Here is a 20,928-nt window from a genome sequence, read left to right as displayed (position 1 = left end):
CACCTTAAAGACTAAAGATTTATTTGGGCATAAGCTTTCATGGGTAAAAAACCCTCTTCTTCAGATGCATGCACCCACGAAATCTTATGCCTGAATAAATCTCTTAGTCTTTAAGGTGCTACCAGACTCGTTGTTGTTGTTGTGGATACATACTAACACGGCTACCCCCGATCTTTCTAAGAAGGAACTACCATCTTTGGTACTAAGAAAAGGAGTACTTGTGGCACCTTAGAGACTAACCAATTTATTTGAGCATGAGCTTTCGTGAGCTACAGCTCACTTCATCAGATGTATACCGTGGAAACTGCAGCAGACTTTATATACACACAGAGAATATGAAACAATACCTCCTCCCACCCCACTGTCCTGCTGGTAATAGCTTATCTAAAGTGATCAACAGGTGGGCCATTTCCAGCACAAATCCAGGTTTTCTCACCCTCCACCCCCCCACACAAATTCACTCTCCTGCTGGTGCTAGCCCATCCAAAGTGACAACTCTTTACATAATCAAGTCGGGCTATTTCCTGCATAGATCCAGGTTTTCTCACATCCCCCCCACCCCCATACACACACAAACTCACTCTCCTGCTGGTAATAGCTCATCTAAACTGACCACTCTCCAAGTTTAAATCCAAGTTAAACCAGAACATCTGGGGGGGGGGGGTAGGAAAAAACAAGAGGAAACAGGCTACCTTGCATAATGACTTAGCCACTCCCAGTCTCTATTTAAGCCTAAATTAATAGTATCCAATTTGCAAATGAATTCCAATTCAGCAGTTTCTCGCTGGAGTCTGGATTTGAAGTTTTTTTGTTTTAAAACAAAAAAACTTCAAATCCAGACTCCAGCAAGAAACTGCTGAATTGGAATTCATTTGCAAATTGGATACTATTAATTTAGGCTTAAATAGAGACTGGGAGTGGCTAAGTCATTATGCAAGGTAGCCTGTTTCCTCTTGTTTTTTCCTACCCCCCCCCCCCCAGATGTTCTGGTTTAACTTGGATTTAAACTTGGAGAGTGGTCAGTTTAGATGAGCTATTACCAGCAGGAGAGTGAGTTTGTGTGTGTGTATGGGGGTGGGGGGGATGTGAGAAAACCTGGATCTATGCAGGAAATAGCCTGACTTGATTATGTAAAGAGTTGTCACTTTGGATGGGCTAGCACCAGCAGGAGAGTGAATTTGTGTGGGGGGGTGGAGGGTGAGAAAACCTGGATTTGTGCTGGAAATGGCCCACCTGTTGATCACTTTAGATAAGCTATTACCAGCAGGACAGTGGGGTGGGAGGAGGTATTGTTTCATATTCTCTGTGTGTATATAAAGTCTGCTGCAGTTTCCACGGTATACATCTGATGAAGTGAGCTGTAGCTCACGAAAGCTCATGCTCAAATAAATTGGTTAGTCTCTAAGGTGCCACAAGTACTCCTTTTCTTTTTGCGAATACAGACTAACACGGCTGTTCCTCTGAAACCTGTCATCTTTGGTACTGTATATAAAGTGACAGTATGCCAGATGCCTCATTTTCACAGAAAAAAACACACGTTTTTGTTACAAGAAACAAGATGCTTTAAAATCACTTGTCAGCAAATTGTAGTGTCAAAAATGTGTTCTAATTGGGGGTCATGTTTCCTTTCCAGATGGCCAGTCATCAGTGCAAGTATTTGATAAAACTCTCCAGGTGAAACAGATGCATGTGCTGGAAGCTTTGGACCTTTTGATTACCAGAGCAGACAAAGGTAGGATTCTTTACCTCTTGGTTCCAATATGAATGTGGCTGGCACACTATTACTTTACTCGTAGCTCAGTAGAAGGTAACAATTTATGCACTTGCCCTTTCAGAATGTGATTTCATTTTGTCAGTAATTCTCTTTTAAAGAGTTTTTTCCATTTCTACTGTATTTATTCCCGAGTCTCTCACCTTCAGCTGCCTTCTTGCATTCCTACCCAGATGAATTTCTTTGACTATTTCTGATCCAGTGGTATGTGAACAAGTTTACTAGTCAGTACTGGTGGAAGACAATGTCCCAATAACTGAAGTTATGAGACACTGGCACTGCACTTACACATCACTTTGTTCCCACTTATCATTGGAGCTTCCAGCAGTATGAATATGCAATACCAGGTCTATCATACAACAGAAGCTGCTTTTCCTTTGATGGGGAAATCCTCTTAGTCTTAAGTAATTCCTGCTTGTTGCTGGTATTGTAACTTTTTGGACCAAATCCTGCTTACCTTATTCACGCAAGTAATCCTACTGACTTTAATAAGCAGGCGTTCCCACCCTAGTTTACAGGCCTGAAGACTTATTAGAATTGCCCTCCATTACAATTGCAATGGTCAGGAAACAAGTGAACTCAAGAGTTGGAATGTCTCGGTTTCTGTAGTTCTAATATCTGCCAAACTGCAAAGTTAAAATATGTTCTATAGAATTAAATAAATATTAAAGTGGGAACAACTTCTTGGCAGTAGCTTATCTACAACCCATTTTGATTAAACTCAGCTCCAGTATGAAATTTATACATTTACTTAGGTTCTGTCAATTATCAGAAGAAAGCTTGTAGTAACAGTGGCTTTTAATCTCATGACAAAATTCTTACCATGCTTTTCACTCCATAAATTTATAATAAATAAATATTAAGTGGATTTGATATAGACAGTGGAGAATGTTTCATACTACAAGTGATTCTCTGATTGTGTTATACTATACCCTAATGAAAGAAATGTAAAGTTACCAACAGACACTATAGTTCAAAGACATAAGAGAGCCACAGTTGCCTCTTTAATATTGCATTTCCATATTGTGAAAGTACATAAAGAGGTGCAACACCAGCTAGGACTTAACAGAGGTAAATCTCTAGTAGTGCTCTGTCATATACATTTAGGAATATTAGAGGCATATTTTTTTGAATGAATTTTGAATGTTAATCTTTCTTTGATATAACTTTAGGACATTGTAAATTGACCTAGGTTTTGTTCCAGGTTGCCCTGGTCTCTGTTATTGTGGACTTTATTTCGATTAGCATTCTGCTCTGTTGTAAAAAGAGTCCTTGAGGACAAGAAGAAATCTTTATTTTTAAATTTATAGGTAGCCGTTGTCTTTGTTGCCATGAAATTGACACATACATTTTCCTATTAAAGTAGCAGTACAGAAAAGTCTACTCCACACTAGCAAACATTTGAAAAAAATCTTAGTTTCTAGAGGATAGTTAATAGGGTGGGTATGATGAGAAGAAGAGTGGTGGAGAGTGTGGTTATTGGGGCTAGATAAAGTTTTTGGTTGGTTTTGTGGCATCAGTTAGTTGAATTTGGTGGTAGTGTGATGGTTGCATAGTATGAGATGCGTAAGTAAAAGAATAGGCTGAGGAGTGAGAGTAGAGCCATCAGGATGGCAATAATGATTGTGTTCATTGGTTAATTCTTGTAGGATTAGTCATTTTGGTATGAATCCTGTTAATGGGGGTAGGCCTCCTAGTGATATAAGAGTAAGTATTATCAGGGTGCTGAGGTTTGGAAGTTTTGTTCATGATGTTATGATGGATATTTTGTTGTTTCTAGAGGTTTAATTATTAGGAATGTTGTTGAGGTTATGATAATGTATGGGTAGAATGTGAGTAATATAAGTTTAGTGAGGATTGTGGTTATTCATCCTAGGTGGGCAATGGAGGAAAATGCTATGATTTTTCATAGTTGGGTTTGGTTTAATCCGCCTCATCCGCCAATTAGGGTGGGTGTTAGTCCTAGTGTTTAACAGGAGGGGTGTGCGTAGGGATTGGGCAGTTATTACTAGTAGGGATAATGGGGCTAGTTTTTGTATTAAGAAGTATTTGGTGGCAGCCTGAATTGCTCATGGATGGTGTTGCTGGGCAATTGGTGGAATGACGGCTAATCATCAATTTCTAGTCCAGTTCATGCTAGAATTTAGTGGTTGCTGGAGATTGTAAGTAGGTGTCCTATAGTTAGGCTTGAAGTAATAATTATGCTTGCTTGTGAATTCACTAGTAGGGGAAGGATTTTAACCAGCATTTTCGGGCTATGAGCCCAAGAGCTTAGTTGTCTGACTTTACTAGGATATGGTATAATGGAAGTATGGGGAGTTTTGATCTCTGAAGTATAGGTTCGAATCCTATTTTTCTAAGGAAACGAGAGGATTTTAGCCTCTATTATTCACCCTAGCAAGGTGATCCTTTAATTTCAGGCAAGTGTTCTGTGGTATGGGTGGGAGTCCTGAGAAGCAGGGGTTCTCAATCTTTTTCTTTCTGAGGCCCCCTACAACATGTTATAAAAACTTCAATGCCCACCTGTGCCACAGTAACTGGTTTTCTGCATATAAAAGCCTGGACTGGCATTAGGGGGTAGCAAGCAAGACAACTGCCTGGGACCCCATGCCACAGGGGCCCCTGTGAAGCTACATTGCTCAGACTTCAGCTTCAGCCCCAGGTGGCAGGGCATTGGCTTTCTACCCTGGGCTCCAGAGAATCTAATGCTGGCCTGCTTGTCAGCCCCTCTGAAACCTGCTTTCGGCTCCCCAGACCCCTGGTTGAGAACCACTGCTGAGAAAGCAATTGCTATTGCTTGGTGCTTAGGTGATTGGGAAGAAGATTTTTCATAGGAGGTGCATTAGGAGGTGCATTTTCATAGGAGGTGTATCGAAATCATGGGTATGAGGCTCGGATTCATAGGAATTCTGCTAAAAGTAGTATGACTTTTGATGTTAATGAGAGGGAGAATAATTAAGGTGTGTTGTTAAGGGAGGCTGGGTTGAGGAATAGGATAGCAGTAAGGGTATTTATTATTAGGATGTTGTCTTATTCTGCTAGAAAGAATAGGGTGAATGGACTGGCGGCATATTCAACATTGTATCCTGATACTAATTCGGATTCTCCCTCAGTGAGGTCGAATGGTGCTCGATTAGCTTCTGCTCGTGTGGAGGTGTTTCATGTTGTTATTAGTGGTCCGGAGAAGATAAGGTGTATTGGTTCTTGTGTGGTTATAATGTTTGTATATGAAATGCTCCTGAAAATAGGGTTAGAGAAAGTAGGATAATTCCGATGGTTACTTTGTATGAGATGGTTTGGGCTACTTCTCTTTGGGCTCCTATTAGGGCATATATGAAGTTTGAGGCCCACTCTGATCAGAGGGTGGAGTAGACTATGAAGCTGGAGGGGGAAATTAGGAATAGGAGGCCTAAATTAAGGCCGGCTAGTGGGAAAGGTAGTGGTAGTGGGAGTCAAATTGATAGGGCTAGTAAAAGGGCTAGGATTGGGGCCAGGGTGAATAGTGCAAAGGATGATCTTAATGGATAGTTTGGCTCTTTAATAAATAGTTTTATGCCATCTGCTACTGGTTGTAGTAGTCCATATGGGCCTACGATGTTAGGGTCTTTTCGTAGTTGTATATATCCTAGAATTTTTCATTCAATTAGGGCGAAGAAAACTACAGTGATTGGGATTATATATATGAGTGGGGATTTTAAACTAGAGAGTAGCATTTTCATAGTTGGAGAGGGGTGTTGAACCACTAAGTAAAAGGTTTAGGCCTTTTGCATTGATCCCTGGCTCTGCCACCCGAACTTGGCCCTTTTTGGGGGGCTTGGTTATTTGTTCTTATTATTAAAGTTGATTTCACTAATATAAGGGAAGGCTTGTTTTGAGATATAGGCCTTGCCTTTTTGGTCCTTTTGTACTAGAAAAGGCTCAGTTATAGATAGAAACTGACCTGGATTACTCCAGTCTGAACTCACATCATGTAGGACTGTTGATCATTGAACAAATGAACTCTTGATAGCGGCTGCACCATCAGGATGTCCTGATCCAACATTGAGGTCATAAACCCCATCGTCTATAGGGACTCTAGGAGGGGATTGCGCTGTTATCCCTGGGGTAGCTTGGTTCGGTGATCAAATATATTGGATCATTTTGCCAGAGGCACTTTGAGTTGTAGGTCTAGGTATAGAAATATGTTCTTTTTTCAGAGGTCGAGGTCGTCCAACCAAAAATAGGGATCAAATACTAATTGGTTAGAAGTCCGGAGAGGGGGTGTTAGTAATAGTTGATCTGTATTTGAAGTTCCACATGGTCTTATGATGATGTTCTCGCTTTTGCACGAGATCAATTTCACTGATTATTTGTAAGAGACAGGTAGAACCTTTTTTGGCCATTCATTCTAGTTTTTATTTAAAAGACAAGTGATTATGCTACCTTTGCACAGTTAGGATGCCGCGACCATTTAACAGTGTCACTTGGCAGGCATTACCCCCAATACTTATTATTGCTGGGGGCTATGTTTTTGGTAAACAGTTGGGCTCTTTATTTGCCTAGTTCCAGGATCCTTATGCTGCAGAGCGTGGCTTGTCTTCTGAAACAGAGAGCCTTCTTTCCCTACCTTGTCTTCTCTGACCTTGGCCTGTCCACCCCTTTTCCTTCTATTGCCCAAAACGTCCAGTGGCCCTGTGAGTCTTCCTCCAGTTTGTCTCTTTTGTCTTGTTTGAAATTGTTCACTCTCTCCAAACAGCCCACTGCAGACAAGTAGCAGGAAGTAGCTTCTCCCAGCTACAATAGCCTCTTTAGCATACTTATAGACTAGTCAAAGTACAGTTGTTAAGGTTAATGTGTCTCCATTGTCCCTGGTCTGGAAGAGAGGTGTTTAAAGCTTTGTCAGCAGTGGTGGAGACACATAAACGTGGAATTAGTCGATACAACAGTTTTTATAAGCACAATTTCATAAGGTCAGCCAGAAGTCATAAGTTGTACAGACAGATTCCCCAAATCATCAGTGTAGTCTCAAATGTTTTCGCCAGTCTTGACTGAAAATTGCCAGTGATGGAGAATCCAGTACAACCCTTGGTAAATGTTTCCATTGATGAATAACTCTTGCAGTTTAAAAAAAAAAAAAAAAAGGCGCCTCATTTACAGTCTGCCTAGTTTCAATTTACAGCCATTGGATCATGTTTCTCTGCTAGACTGAACAGCCCATTATTAAATATTTGTTCCCCATGTAGGTGTTTATAGACTCTGATCAACTTATCCCTTAACTTTCTCTTTGTTAGCTAAATACATTGAGCTCCTTGAGTCTTTCACCGTAAGGCAGGGTTTCTAATTGTTTAAATAATTCTCATGACTCTTCTCTGAATCATCTCTAATTTATCATCCTTTTTAAATTGTGGACACCAAACTGGACAAAGTATTCCAGCAGTGGTTGCACCAATGCAAAATATAGAGGTAAAATAACTTTTCTACTTCTACTTGAGATTGCCTTGTTCATATACTCTTTTGGCCACAGCCAGCACCTCCTGATCCCCCACCCCCACTCACCATCACTTGGGGGTCATCTAGCACTCTTTTCCAATATCTGGTGTGCAGTAACCATGGACAAGTGGATGCTGAATGTCATCCACTCTGGCATTATGATAGAGTTTACATCCCTACCTTCTCCAAAATCCCTCTCCCCATCCTGCTTCAGGGGCTCCTCTCACAAGAATATTCTCAAACAAGAGGTGAACTACTTATTGAAGTGAGGCGTGATAGAACATGTACCTCTTCAGTACCAAGGGACAGGGTTTTTCTCAACTTACTTCCTTGTATCCAAAAAGAAGGGCGGATGGAGACCAATCCTCAACCTCTACCAACTCAACCACTTCATTTGCAAACTCAGATTTCACATGGTCAAATTGGTATCTATAATCCCATCTTGAGAAAAGGGCATGTGGTTTACAGCTCTCAACATGAATGATGCCTACTTTCACGTAGACATTCATCTCGCTCCTAGACATTTCCTCAGAGTCATGATGGGGTCTGACCATTTTCAGTATAGGGTGTTTCCTTTTGGAATAGCAACTGGCCCCAGAGTCTTTACCAAGATATTCTTGGTAGTAGTAGCTCATGGTCTCATTGTCTTTCCCTACCTCGATGACTGGCTCTTTGTCACCAAGTCCCAGCACGACACCTACGCATCAACTTCGGTGATGCTACACCTCTTGTCCTCAGTGGAAGTCAGCATAAATGCTGAAAAATCTGTTCTCAGCCCCACACAATCTCTGGACTTCAGTGGGGCCATCTTGAATTCTTATCACCGCAAGAACCTGGCCAAAGACAGGTTCCAGACCTGAATTATGGTATTGTTCATGATCACAAACTATCCTTGAGTCATCTTTGTCGGCTTTGTCCAGCTTGTCCCTGTCCATCCCTCCATGAACGCAAGTCAATGCCACACTATTCTGTTTTGTTGCGAGCACATTCTTTCCATTTCTGGCCAAAGAGTTTTGTCATTGGATCGGCCCAGTGCGTTTTTGGTCTGCCCAGCGATCGCTTGTGGTCTCTGGGGATCCGTTCATTGATGCGGGTTGTCCACCTATTGTCTTGCCTGCGGACTACATGACCCGCCCATCTTCACTTTGTATCATACATCGCCTGCACTTTGTCGGTCACCTCTGTACACCTTCTGATCTCCTCATTCGGTATATGATCACTGAGCGATATCTTACACATTTGCCTTTCCATTGCTCTCAGGGTGACAGTGAAATTTTCTTCCTCAGCTTTCATTGTTGACTAGCTTTCTGCTCCATATATCATTTCTGGCAGAACAGTGGAATTAAACAGTTCTTTCCTTTTCTTCATGGGCAGTTCATCATCTGTTTTAGACGTCTTTATTTTGTTTAAACTTGTCCACCCTGCCTTTAATCTCCTACTGCATTCCCCTTCAAATGAGGGGGTTATCTCTTCTCAGCTGCTGACCTAGGTAAATATATTTGTCAACTGCCTCAATTTCTTTCCCTTGAGTACCGGTCATGATATGTCTGTCTCTCTCTCCTGTGTCATGTGGCCTCATGCACCTATGACACCCCATTCCCATGACTTCACCTCTCCAAACCACCATCCCATGAACCTCATGGTAACAGTTCCATCAAGGTGGTGTCTTCCGTGCTATGGTGGACAAATCCTTATCAGGTGTGAGTGGGCATCCCCTTTCTCCCGTCCTCTCCTGACAGGACCATTATTACAGACCCATCCCCATTAGGTTGGGAAGCCCACGTGAACAGCCACAGCACAAGGTACCTGGACATCTTGAGAGTCCAGGATCCCCATCAATATCCTGCAGTTGTGAGCAGTCTGGAAGACATGCGAGTCCTTTCTTCCATTCATCCATGCTCGCTATGTTCTTATAATATCAGACAATGTTATGACCATCTTCTACATCAACAAGCAGGGAGAAGCGAGATCAGTCTCCCCGTGTGCAGAATCAGTCAGTCTCTGGAACTGGTATATCACCAATCAGATCACACTATTGGCAGTATAACTTCTGGGGAAACAAAATGTGATTGCAATCGACAACAAGTGAGAGCTCCATGACTTAGTATTGCACAATATTTTCACTCTGTGCAGAACCCCAGCCAGAGATATGTTCATCTTTCAAGCAAATAGGTAATTCACTACATTTTGCTCCAGAGGAGCCCTAGGTCACCTCTCCCAGGACGACACTTTGCTTCTTCCTTGGCTGGACCAGTTCAGCTATGCCTTCCCTCCACTACCACTCCTGCCGTGAGTTCTGTGCAAAATCCGGCAGGATACAGTACAGGTCATCCTGATCACCCCCTTCTGGCCAAGACTGTTCTGATTTCCCAGCATCCTACACATGTCATCCCAATCTCTGATCATCCTCCCAACATTTCCCAAGCTCCTGACCTGGTGGAATGGCAAGATGAAAGCACTCTGATCTACATGCTCCACCTCAGAGCTTTGTATTTGGATGGGCATCATCCTTGGAACGTTCATGCTCCACAGTCATGTGGGACATTCTTTCTAATAGCAGAAGGATTCTACTAGAAGATGTTACCTAGCTAAATGGAAGTGTTTTTCTTGGGCACTTCAAAGAGTCATTCCCCCAGAAACTGCAGTTATTTCTCTCATCTTGGACTATATCCTCTCTCTGAAGACATCAGGCTTGTCTATCAGCTCCTTGTGAGTGCACTTGGCAGCAATCAGTGTATACCATCCACCTTCTCAGGGCTACTCGGTCTTTGCACATCCACTGACAAATAGATTCTGGAATGGCTTAATCAGAATCTTTCCACCTATTCAGTGGGGCTTAAAACTTGTTCTCTCCATACTCACAAGGCCCCCCTGTGAACCTTTAGCTTCTTGCTCCATGTCTCTCCTTTCCATGAAGATTGCTTCCCTTGCAGCTGTTTCCTCAGCTAGAAGAGTTGGCAAGCTTGGAGCAATGATGGCAGAGCCTTCTTACACTGTAAGGATAAGGTTTCTTCTAATCTACACCCCAAATTCACTCCTAAAGTAGTTTCAGAATTTCACTTTAACCAATCGATTCACTTGCCTGTGTTCTTCCCAAAACTGCATATTTCCGCAGAAGAACGAAGACTCCACTCCCTCAGTGTTCAGCAAACTTTGGCCTTTTACCTGCAAAAAACAAAACACATCAGGAAATCCGTGAGACTATTCATCACTATATCAGAAAGAATCAGGGGGCATGCTGTCTCCACCCAGAGAAACTCCAAATGGATCTCTAGCTGCATTCTACTCGATAAGCTATTGAACCTTCCCCAAACCCCCCTGGGGTAAGAGTGCATTCCACCAGAGCAGAAGCAACAACTGTAGTGTCACTTCTGGAGGTACCCCTCCTTGACAGCTGTAAAGCAGCCACATGGGGCTCCATTCACAAGTTTGCGAGACATTGTGCCTTGGTACGGGACTCCTCTGGAATGGCGGTCCTCCACTAAGCTCTGCTATCTACATCTTTGCACCTTCGTCTGACTTAGGTACTGCTTGTTGGTCACCTGCAGCGGAATATAACAGGATTATCACTCGAAGAAGAAAGGGAGGTTACTGACCTGTAACTGAAAAAAAGGAAGAGGTTCTCTATGTGGGCAGCCCAACGTTGCCTGGACCGTATGGAGACTATATTGAAGGTCCTTGACTACTTGGTACATTTAAAACACTCCCAACATTTCATACTGCTCTATTGAGGTCCACCTTTCACCAGTCTCAGCTTGTTATCTATCTGTCTGATTGTGCTCTCACATGACAGTATTGAAGTTCCCAAAGGGTTTATTATATTAACTACCAGCCAGGGAACCTGCTTCTGCCTGGAACCTCAACATTGGAGCTGCCCACCATGTTGCTGTGAAGGGATGCCAGGCCTCTGGATCTCTGAGTATTTTAAGCCTTCGGAGTCAGAATGGGGTCCAGCCACTGCTCCAATCTTTGGGTGCCTAGGCATATTCTTGTGGTCCAAAACCTTAGTCTAGCTTTCCATCTAGAGAACAGGAACCTGCTGTCCAGCTGCCTAGCCCCTCTGGATGCAGGGTTGAACTTCAGTTTCACCCATGCTTAAACACACTCTCCCAGAAATCCACCTCAAGATGTGAGCCTTCTGGTTTACTGTTTTAACTCACTCAGGAGTCTTGTAGCAGTTGTGAAGCATATAACACACACAGACACTTTGCCCAGAGTTTAACACAATTGCTCTTAATCATATAAATCACAAGACCATACAGATCATACAAAATAATAAACCTTACACTCATCTTCCCTTACTAGCTCACCCTTCCCCAGGGGAGGGACCATCTGGGTTCAGGAAACAGGCAAGGCCCCCATCTCATGGAAGCCCTTACCTGCTTAGTTGCTTCTCCTCTTGACCTGGAGACAAAATGGCCAAAGATTCTCACAAATCAACTCCTTCCTATTTATATCTTTTAGCCCCCTTTGTCAGGTGATGTCCTTGCCAGCTTCCCCATGTGATCAGAGCTTTCTACCAGGTGACTTTGTTGCCAAGGCAACCTCTCTCCTGAAAAACCAGTTTTCCTGGGTAGGAGCTATCTTAGTGTCAGTCTTTTGAATTTCAGAAAACATGGAGGAAAATGGCCATAAAAAAGGCAAAAGGCTGTATTTATGTTCAAAATGGAATTTGTAGCTTTGTAAAGGTACGTGGAGTGGGTTCATAATCTCACACAGAATTCATAGCATTGTACAGGGAGATTCCCAAATCATCACGCATTCCACCAGAGCTCGAGTTGCATTCTCTACCTGCTTTAGAAATATGCCAGTTTTCTGAATCTGCAAGTTGGCAATTTGGAGTAACCCACTGACCTTTGTCAAACATTAAGCATTGGACTTAGCTGCCAGGGCAGATGCCCAGTTCAGGAGAGCAGTACTACTATTTGACTGGTGCAGTGATACTCTTGGTCCCATCATCCAGAATGGGGTACTACTTGCCAGTCATCTACAGTAGGATCCACACTGACACAGATTCAGAAAATAAAGATCGGCCCCAGCCCAGACACTATCTTCCCCAACTCCTCTAGAGCCCAGGGATCCAGAGGGAGAAATAGCCTGATGCTGGGTCGTGGACTTGTATGGAGTTGCTTGCAGTTCGCCGCCTTCTTTCAGAGCTGCAGTTGGTGGGAACCCTCCAGCTCACTCCCTCTCAACCCAGCACTGTCTTCTAAGTAATTCTTCGCTTAACGTTGTAGTTATGTTCCTGAAGAATGGGACTTTAAGCGAAATGATGTTAAGTGAATCCAATTTCCCCATAAGAATTAATGTAAATAGGAGGGGTTAGGCTCCAGGGAAATTTTTTTCACCAGACAAAAAAACTATATTATATATATACACACACTATACGTTTTAAACAAACAATTTAATACTGTACACAGCAATGATGATTGTGAAGCTTGGTTGAGGTGGTGAAGTTAGAGGGTGGGATATTTCCTGGGGAATGCCTCACCGCTAAATGATGAACTAGCATTTGGCTGAGCCCTCAAGGGTTAACACGTTGTTAATGTAGCTGCACACTCTACAAGGTAGCACGAATGGAGGGAGGGGAGACAGCATGGCAGAGAGACACACACCCTGTGTGTGGGGGAGAGAGAGAGATGCGCATTGCCCCTTTAAGTACACTGCCCCCCTCTAAGTACATTGCCTTTAAAAAGATCAGGAAGTTAAGACAGCAGCTGTGGCCAGCAAGTTCTGTCCATCCTGAGCCCTGTCCTGTCCCGACCCTGTTCTATATGGAGAAGGGGTAAGCGGGGGACAGGAGTAGGGGGGATGGGGACACCCTGATATTAGTCCCCTCTTCCCCCTCCCCTGCACAGCAAGCAGGAGGCTCCCGGGAACAGCTCCAAGGCAGAGGGCAGGAGCAGCACACGGCAGTGTCGGGAGAGACAGCAGAACTGCCGCAATTGGTAGCCTGCTGGGCGGCTGCTGCACAGGGAACTTAGGGGAGCGGGGAGCTGATAGAGGGGCTGCCGGTCAACCCTGGTCCCCACCAGCTATCTGCAATGGGCTGCTCTTCCTGCAAGCAGTGGACAAAGCAGGCAGCTGCCAAACAATGTTATAAGGGAGCACTGCACAACTTTAAACGAGCATGTTCCCTAATTGATCAGCAATGAAACAAATGTAAACCAGGATGACTTTAAGTGAGGAGTTTTAGAGTAACAGCCGTGTTAGTCTGTATTCGCAAAAAGAAAAGGAGTACTTGTGGCACCTTAGAGACTAACCAATTTATTTGAGCATAAGCTTTCGTGAGCTACAACTCACTTCATCGGATGCATACTGTGGAAAATACAGATGATGTTTTTATACACACAAACCATGAAAAAATGGGTGTTTATCACTACAAAAGGTTTTCTCTCCCCCCACCCTACTCTCCTGCTGGTAATAGCTTATGTAAAGTAATCACACTCCTTACAATGTGTATAATAATCAAGGTTAGCCATTTCCAGCACAAATCCAGGTTTTCTCCCCACTCCCCCACACAAACCCACTCTCCTGTTGGTAATAGCTGGTAAGTGAGGAGTTACTGTATTTGTGAGCTGGTCTCTGCTGGGTCCAGCAGCCCCTGGTGGCAGCCAGCAGCTGTGCAGTCCATTTTTGGGGGAGGAAATTTTGCATGCACAACATTAATTTCTGCACAAATTCTGCATGTGCAGTGGTGCGGAATTCCCCGAGGAGTAGTTTCAAATTCCCAGGGAACATAGGGAGAAATTTTGCCTTTTATGTGCTTGCATGGGTGAACAAAGAGGCACAGGACGCATGTACAGCCTCAGTGGATACTGCTATTCAAAAGACTCTAGTCTTGCAATCAGGAGGTGCATGCACCCCTATAGTGGCATCCATACTGACAACATTTTAAAGAGCCACAATTGCCACAGGGTAAGTAACCATTCTTGTCATTTGCTCCTGTCCTGTTGCAAGGTGCAATGGGCCTTTTTTTTTTTTTAATGATCTAAAGCTTTTCACTCTATATACATGATCTTCAAACAGCTTACCTATAGGTGTTGGATACTGAAGATTGTAGCACTGGTAACGAATGTTGTTTTCATTTCTGCAGTGGGAATATGAATCCTTTGGCATAAATTTGTTTAAATTATCACAAGTTTTAAGTCTTGTTAAGAACAAACTCAGTCTGCCCCAGGGAGATTTTCATTCTGTCATGGATCTAGTAAATTTAGATTCAGTTGGATTATTCCCACCCAGAGAGCCATCTTGTGTGATAATTCGCATTAGTTCTTTGCGTGTTGGTTTTCATTGTGTTGTAATAATCCTGGTCTCATTTTCTCACCTTGTTTTCCATTACAGCACCAAGTTTTTACCTTATTTTCCAGTATAGAACCAGGTGCAGGGAACCTGTGCTATTGATTTGAAGGAATCTTTTGATTTCTTGAATGGGTTGCTGTGTTCCAGATTTAATTTCATACCATGACAGATTATGCTAGTTCTGCTCATCAGCTCAGGAGCTCTCAATCTGGTAGCAGAATTGCATAACCTAAGCAGAATTCATAGGCATTTTTTCCTTCCTAGCATATTTCCACTCATCTCCAAACTGGATTGGAGAGAGTTGCCTCTTATCTTCATAATTGTGGTTATGTATGTGCAGATTTGACATTTATTCTTTTTGGGAATGTTGGTTTCGTTCTTTATTTTAACTTGCTATTTCCCTGGCTCTCCCCCCTACCTGGCAGGGAAGGATTCTCGTCTCCTTGTCTTCAGGATGAGCGCTGTACGAAATGGCATAGAAGCAAAGCAGATGGCAAAGAGCAAATATGACTGCAGAGAAAATAAACTTGAGAAAACAAAAGGTGATTTGACTCTCATTTATCAAAGACCCAATTAAGGCATTGGGCCAGAAGCTGCCAAAGGTCCTATTGGTTCCCATGTAGATGTTGCAGCAACTGACCCTTAGTTATTCTCCTCTGGACAGTGGATTGAAATCCTGTGTTAGATAGTATGTGAAAATAAATTTGGACCAATCCCAATTCCCATATGTGCACTTCCCAAAAATACCACATGACTTGGTAGTTTTTACCTAGGAGAAGTTCTGAAGCAGAATAGATATATTGCAAGCAGGATTGAAGGACTCTGGCAGAGCTATGTATGGAGACCCAGGACTGAAATGATAGGGCAGTGCTGCAGGTCAGACTTGGTGCATTGGTGGAATTGTATGAGTTCCTAGTACGTGGAATAGCAAGGGAGTTGCACCACATTGTTGAGTTGTATTGGAAAAGCTGAGAGCATTTCTAGATGGGGAGCAACAGAATTTTATGGGATAGGGTTGAGATGCATACTACCTCTGGCACAAGCCTATGCATGTAGTCATTCACATCCATAAGAAATTATTCATTTGCAAATTTTAGAGGGTGAAGAAATAATTAGGTTTCATTTCACAAGGAACTATGTGGAGTTTGTGGGTGTGTTTCTTGAAGGGAATGTTAATACTTGCATTATCTCCTTAGGCTGCCATTTATATGCCATTAATACTCACCACAGCAGTGAACTGAGGATTGTTGTGGCTATTAGGAACAAACTGCTCCTCATCACAAAGAAATACAATCAAGGCAACAGTTTAACCAGTGTCTGTTTGATGTCACCCCTGTCTGAATCACCAGTGGAGGAATTCCAGTACATCAGGGTATGCTTGAGACATATCACTAAAAATACCTTTTCTCACACTGGGCTAACCTGGTTCAGGAGGGGCACACATCTTGCCTTTCTAAACCCCAGGATTGGTTCAAGTGAGAGGCCCAGCAATGGTGATGGAAATCCCACTACAGATACTTAAACAAAAATCCTCCACTTTTTTTAACTGGGCTCTTGTTCATCAATGAAACATATTTGTGTATAGCCTGTCTGCCCTCTAACACAGCTCACTGGTCACCACCTGTAGTACAAACTATTTCCAGTGAGAATATGAAAAGTAGAATAATTCCTTTAATTTCCATCTTAATGTAATGTCATTTACATTACAGGAGATTTGTCTCTCTGACCCTCCAGTTATCATGACTCTGGTGGATGGACCTTCTGGAGACAATGACAATATGATCTGTGTAGCATATCGACATCAGTTCGATTTAGTTAACGAGAGTACTGGGGAGTCCTACAGGTTACACCATATTGAAGCAAGCAGGGTAAGTTCTCAGCATTAGAACAGAGTTTGCTAATGTAACCATACCTGGCACCATAAAAGTCGACATAGCTATCCTTGAGCCCATAGTGACTTATATCACCTTCCTTGGAGCACCAGTTTGGGAGGATCTTGGCTTTTTTTGCTTTTAATTTAGTTTTTTAGCTATTATCTATGCTCCCACTCTGCCTTAGACCTGAGTTCTTTTTAGGGTACCTAATGGTGATTTTCCCCAGGCAATCATAAAGTAAGACATCTCTGACTGGTACTCCTAGGTGTATCACCAGGTGGGCAAAAGTCTTGCATCTCAGAGTCTGGAATATCACTGTCAGCATAGCTGTAAAGCCTTTTCCTTTCTTCCTAGCTCAAAAACTTTTTTCCCTTTTAGTACAGGGTGTGTGTGTGTGTGTGTGTGTGTAAACTACTCTTTGTTAGCCATCAATTTCAAATTAAGATTTGCATAAACCAAGACTGAACCAGCTTTCCCTGCCTTCTAAACAGGTCTGAGGAATAAACTCCCTCCTGTTTGATTGCCTTTTCCAATCTTGCATATTCCTCCTGAGGGCCTTTGGTATTCCCCTTAAGGTCTATTTTTAATATAGGTTAATGACCGGGTGAGACCTCATCTGGAATAGTGTGTGCAGTTTTAGTCTCCCATGTTTAAGAAGGATGATTTCAAAGTGGAACAGGTGCAAAGAAGAGCTTCTAGGATGATCAGAGTAATGGAAAAGCTACATTATGAGGGGAGACTGAAGCAGCTTTTTTTGTTTAGCCTAACCAAAGAAAGGCTGAGGGGAGATATGATTGCTCTCTACAAATACATCAGAGGGATAAAAACCAGGGAGGGAGATGAGTTATTTAAGTTAAGCACCGCCGTTGACACAAGAACAAATAGATCTAAACTGACCATCAACAAATTTAGGCTTGAAATTAGATGAAGATTTGTAACCATCAGAGGAGAGAAGTTCTGGAACAGTCTTCCAAGGGGAGCAGTGAGAGCAAAAAAACCTAACTTAAGACTGAGCTTGATAAGTTTATGGAGGGGATGATATGATGAGATTGCCTACAATGGGATGTGGCCCATCTGCAACAGGTAGTAGCAAATATCCCCAACAGCCAGAGATGGGGCACTAGATGAGGTTGGGAAGGAATTTCCCTCCAAGTCAGATTGGCAGAGACCCTGGGGGTTTTTGCCTTTCTCTGCAGCATGGAGCATGGTCACTTTTTGGTTTAAACTAGAGTAAATGGTGGATTCTCTATAACTTGAAATCCTTTAAATCGTGATTTAATTACTTCAGTAACTCAGCCAGAGGTTATTACAGGAGTGGATGGGTGAGGTTCTGTGTCCTGCGAAGGCCAGGACTGTAGGCTAGATCAGGGGTGGGCAAACTTTTTGGTCTGAGGGCCACATCTGGGTATGGAAATTGTATGGCGGGCCATGAATGCTCACAAAATTGGGGGTTGGGGTGCGGGAGGGGGTGAGGGCTCTGAGGTGGGGCCAGAAATGAGGAGTTCAGGGTGCAGGAGGGGGCTCTAGGCTGGGGCAGGGGGTTGTGGGAAGTGGGGAGGGCTCCAGCTGGGGGTGCAGGCTCTGGGGTGGGGCTGGGGATGAGGGGTTGAGGTGCAGGAGATTGCTCCGGGATGGGACAGAGGGGTTCGGAGGGCAGGAGGGGGATCAGGGCTGGGGTTGGGGTGAGGGAGGGGTTCAGGGGTGTAGGCTCTGGGCGGCGCTTACCTCAAGCAGCTCCCAGAAGCAGCAGCATGTCCCCTCTCCTGCTCCTACACAGAGTCGCAGCCAGGGGACTCTGCACCCTGCCCTTTCCACAGGCACCACCCCTGCAGCTCCCATTGGCTGGGAGCCATGGCCAGTGGGAGCTGCGGGGGCAGTGCTTGAGGCAGGAGCAGCATGCGGAGCCCCCTAGATGCCCCTATGTGTAGGAGCTGGATGGGGGACATGCCGCTGCTTCCGGGAGCTGCGCAGAGTGGGGCAAGCCCCAGATGCTGCTCCCTGACAGGAGCTCAAGGGCCAGATTAAAATGCCTGGAGGGCCAGATGCTACCCCTGAGTCATAGTTTGCCCACTCCTGGGCTAGATGATCACGATGGTCCCTCCTGGCTTTAAAGTCTGAGTCCTAACAGTAATTTCTCAAAACAGAGCATCTGTTACTCAGTTTCAGGACGCCCTCCCTCTTACTCAGATGCTGGGTAAACAGAAAATGTGGTTTTCTCCTCCCGCCTCAATAGGTAACAGTCCATGGATGTAGAAAACACATAGTATTTATACAATTGCTCTTGTAAGCATTCCTCCTGTTGGATCTATCTGCCACAGTTCTGTCTTTTTTAAAGTCATCATTAATTCTTTTTCTGTCAAGATTCAGTGCGCCCAATAAGGCATTTTGCTATTAGATTGTAGTAGCTGCAACTCAATGCACAGCATGTAAAAAGTAATCAAAGCAGGTAGTATCAGGAGTGATGTTTTGGAGCAGTGGTTCCCAACCAGGGACACAAGTACCCCTGGGGGAAAGCAGAGGTCTGCCTGGATGTACATCAATTCATCTAGACATTTGCCTAGCTTTATAACAGGCTACATAAAAAGCACTAGCAAAGTCAGTACAGACTAAATTTCATACAGACAACAACTTGTTTATCATAGAATCATAGAATATCAGGGTTGGAAGGGACCTCTGGAGGTCATCTAGTCCAACCCCCTGCTCAAAGCAGGACCAATCCCCAATTAAATCATCCCAGCCAGGGCTTTGTCAAGCCTGACCTTAAAAACTTCTAAGGAAGGAGATTCTACCACTTCCCTAGGTAACGCATTCCAGCGTTTCACCACCCTCCTAGTGAAAGTTTTTCCTAATATCCAACCTAAACCTCCCGCACTGCAACTTGAGACCATTACTCCTTGTCCTGTCCTCTTCTACCACTGAGAATAGTCTAGAACCATCCTCTCTGGAACCACCTCTCAGGTAGTTGAAAGCAGCTATCAAATCCCCCCTCATTCTTCTCTTCTGCAGACTAAACAATCCCAGTTCCCTCAGCCTCTCCTCATAAGTCATGTGTTCCAGACCCCTAATCATTTTTGTTGCCCTTCGCTAGACTCTCTCCAATTTATCCACATCCTTCTTGTAGTGTGGGACCCAAAACTGGACACAGTACTCCAGATGAGGCCTCTCCAACGTCGAATAGAGGGGAACGATCACGTCCCTCGATCTGCTCGCTATGCCCCTACTTATACATCCCAAAATGCCATTGGCCTTCTTGGCAACCAGGGCACACTGCTGACTCATATCCAGCTTCTCGTCCACTGTCACCCCTAGGTCCTTTTCCGCAGAACTGCTGCCTAGCCATTTGGTCCCTAGTCTGTAGCTGTGCATTGGGTTCTTCCGTCCTAAGTGCAGGACCCTGCACTTATCCTTATTGAACCTCATCAGATTTCTTTTGGCTCAGTCTTCCAATTTGTCTAGGTCCCTCTGTATCCTATCCCTGCCCTCCAGCGTATCTACCACTCCTCCCAGTTTAGTATCATCCGCAAATTTGCTGAGAGTGCAATCCACACCATCCTCCAGATCATTTATGAAGATATTGAACAAAACCGGCCCCAGGACCGACCCCTGGGGCACTCCACTTGACACCAGCTGCCAACTAGACATGGTTGTATGGTTATACTACTCTCTATATTATACACTGAAATGTAAGTACAATATTTATATCACAGTTGATTTATTTTATAATTATATGGTAAAAATGAGAAAGTAAGCAATTTTTCAGTAAGTGTGTGCTGTGACACTTGTATTTTTATGTCTGATTTTTGTAAGCAAGTAGTTTTTAAGTGAGGTGAAACTTGGGGGTACGCAAGACAAATCAGGCTTTGGAAAGGGGTACAGTAGTGTGTAAAGGTTGAGAGCCACTGTTATGGAGTATTATGAAAGTGATACAATTTAAAAAAACAAACAAACCTGAGCATTTATCATTGCTTTTGTGCCTTTTCATGAAGTTTTAAATACCAGCCACAACTGCCTAAAACTACTTCTTACATTCTTGGAGTATTGCGTGAGAATTTCTTAATAACTTGAACTCAAGAAATGGCTTTTAGTCTTATCTAAGAAATCACGCCCAATGCAGTACTGAAATTGGGAAACAAGCAGAATTAGTATTGTATTTCCAATGGCCAAAATGTTCTAACTTGGTTGCCTGAAGTTAGACATCTAAATAAATGCCCTGATTTTTCAGAAGTTTTAAGTAACCACAATTCCTGTTGATTTCTGTACGAGCCTGGGATGGTCAGTATCTCTGAAAGTCAAGCCATTTTTATTTGTGTCTAAATATAGATTTAGATGTCTGACTTTAGATACCCAAGTTCGAATATTTTGAGCAGTCTGTTTATGCTGATAGTCTTCCTCAAAATGCAGATAGATAAATTCTCCTCTCTTCTGATGGTTCTTGGTTTTATTCAATTTACTTTTTGTTTTATATTTTACCTTTTATGTTTTTTGCGTGAATTTAGTGATGATGAAAGGGAC

The 20,928-nt window shown here is 43.4% G+C and overlaps 1 protein-coding gene and 1 pseudogene across 11 annotated transcripts in view; one reads left to right on the top strand and one right to left on the bottom strand.

Moving 5' to 3' along the window:
* Window positions 1-20,928, top strand: part of GARNL3 (GTPase activating Rap/RanGAP domain like 3) — a 194,203-nt gene that overhangs the window by 130,008 nt on the left and 43,267 nt on the right. For all 11 annotated transcript variants that reach the window (XR_012665260.1, XM_075120473.1, XM_048823447.2 and 8 more), the window contains 4 exons: window positions 1,634-1,732; window positions 14,968-15,084; window positions 15,739-15,914; window positions 16,252-16,410. Coding sequence is in view for 10 of the 11 variants with exons in the window: in XM_075120473.1 (XP_074976574.1) it covers window positions 1,634-1,732; window positions 14,968-15,084; window positions 15,739-15,914; window positions 16,252-16,410 (551 nt within the window). In the remaining variant the exon portion in view is untranslated. The remainder of the gene's footprint in view (window positions 1-1,633; window positions 1,733-14,967; window positions 15,085-15,738; window positions 15,915-16,251; window positions 16,411-20,928) is intronic.
* Window positions 2,768-7,875, bottom strand: LOC142069454 (NADH-ubiquinone oxidoreductase chain 2-like; annotated as a pseudogene).

The sequence above is a fragment of the Caretta caretta genome, chromosome 16 (genome assembly GCF_965140235.1).
Source record: "Caretta caretta isolate rCarCar2 chromosome 16, rCarCar1.hap1, whole genome shotgun sequence".
Taxonomy (NCBI): Eukaryota; Metazoa; Chordata; order Testudines; family Cheloniidae; genus Caretta; species Caretta caretta.
The sequence above is the reverse complement of the archived record's forward strand: the minus strand, read 5'-3'. Positions and strand labels throughout refer to the sequence as shown.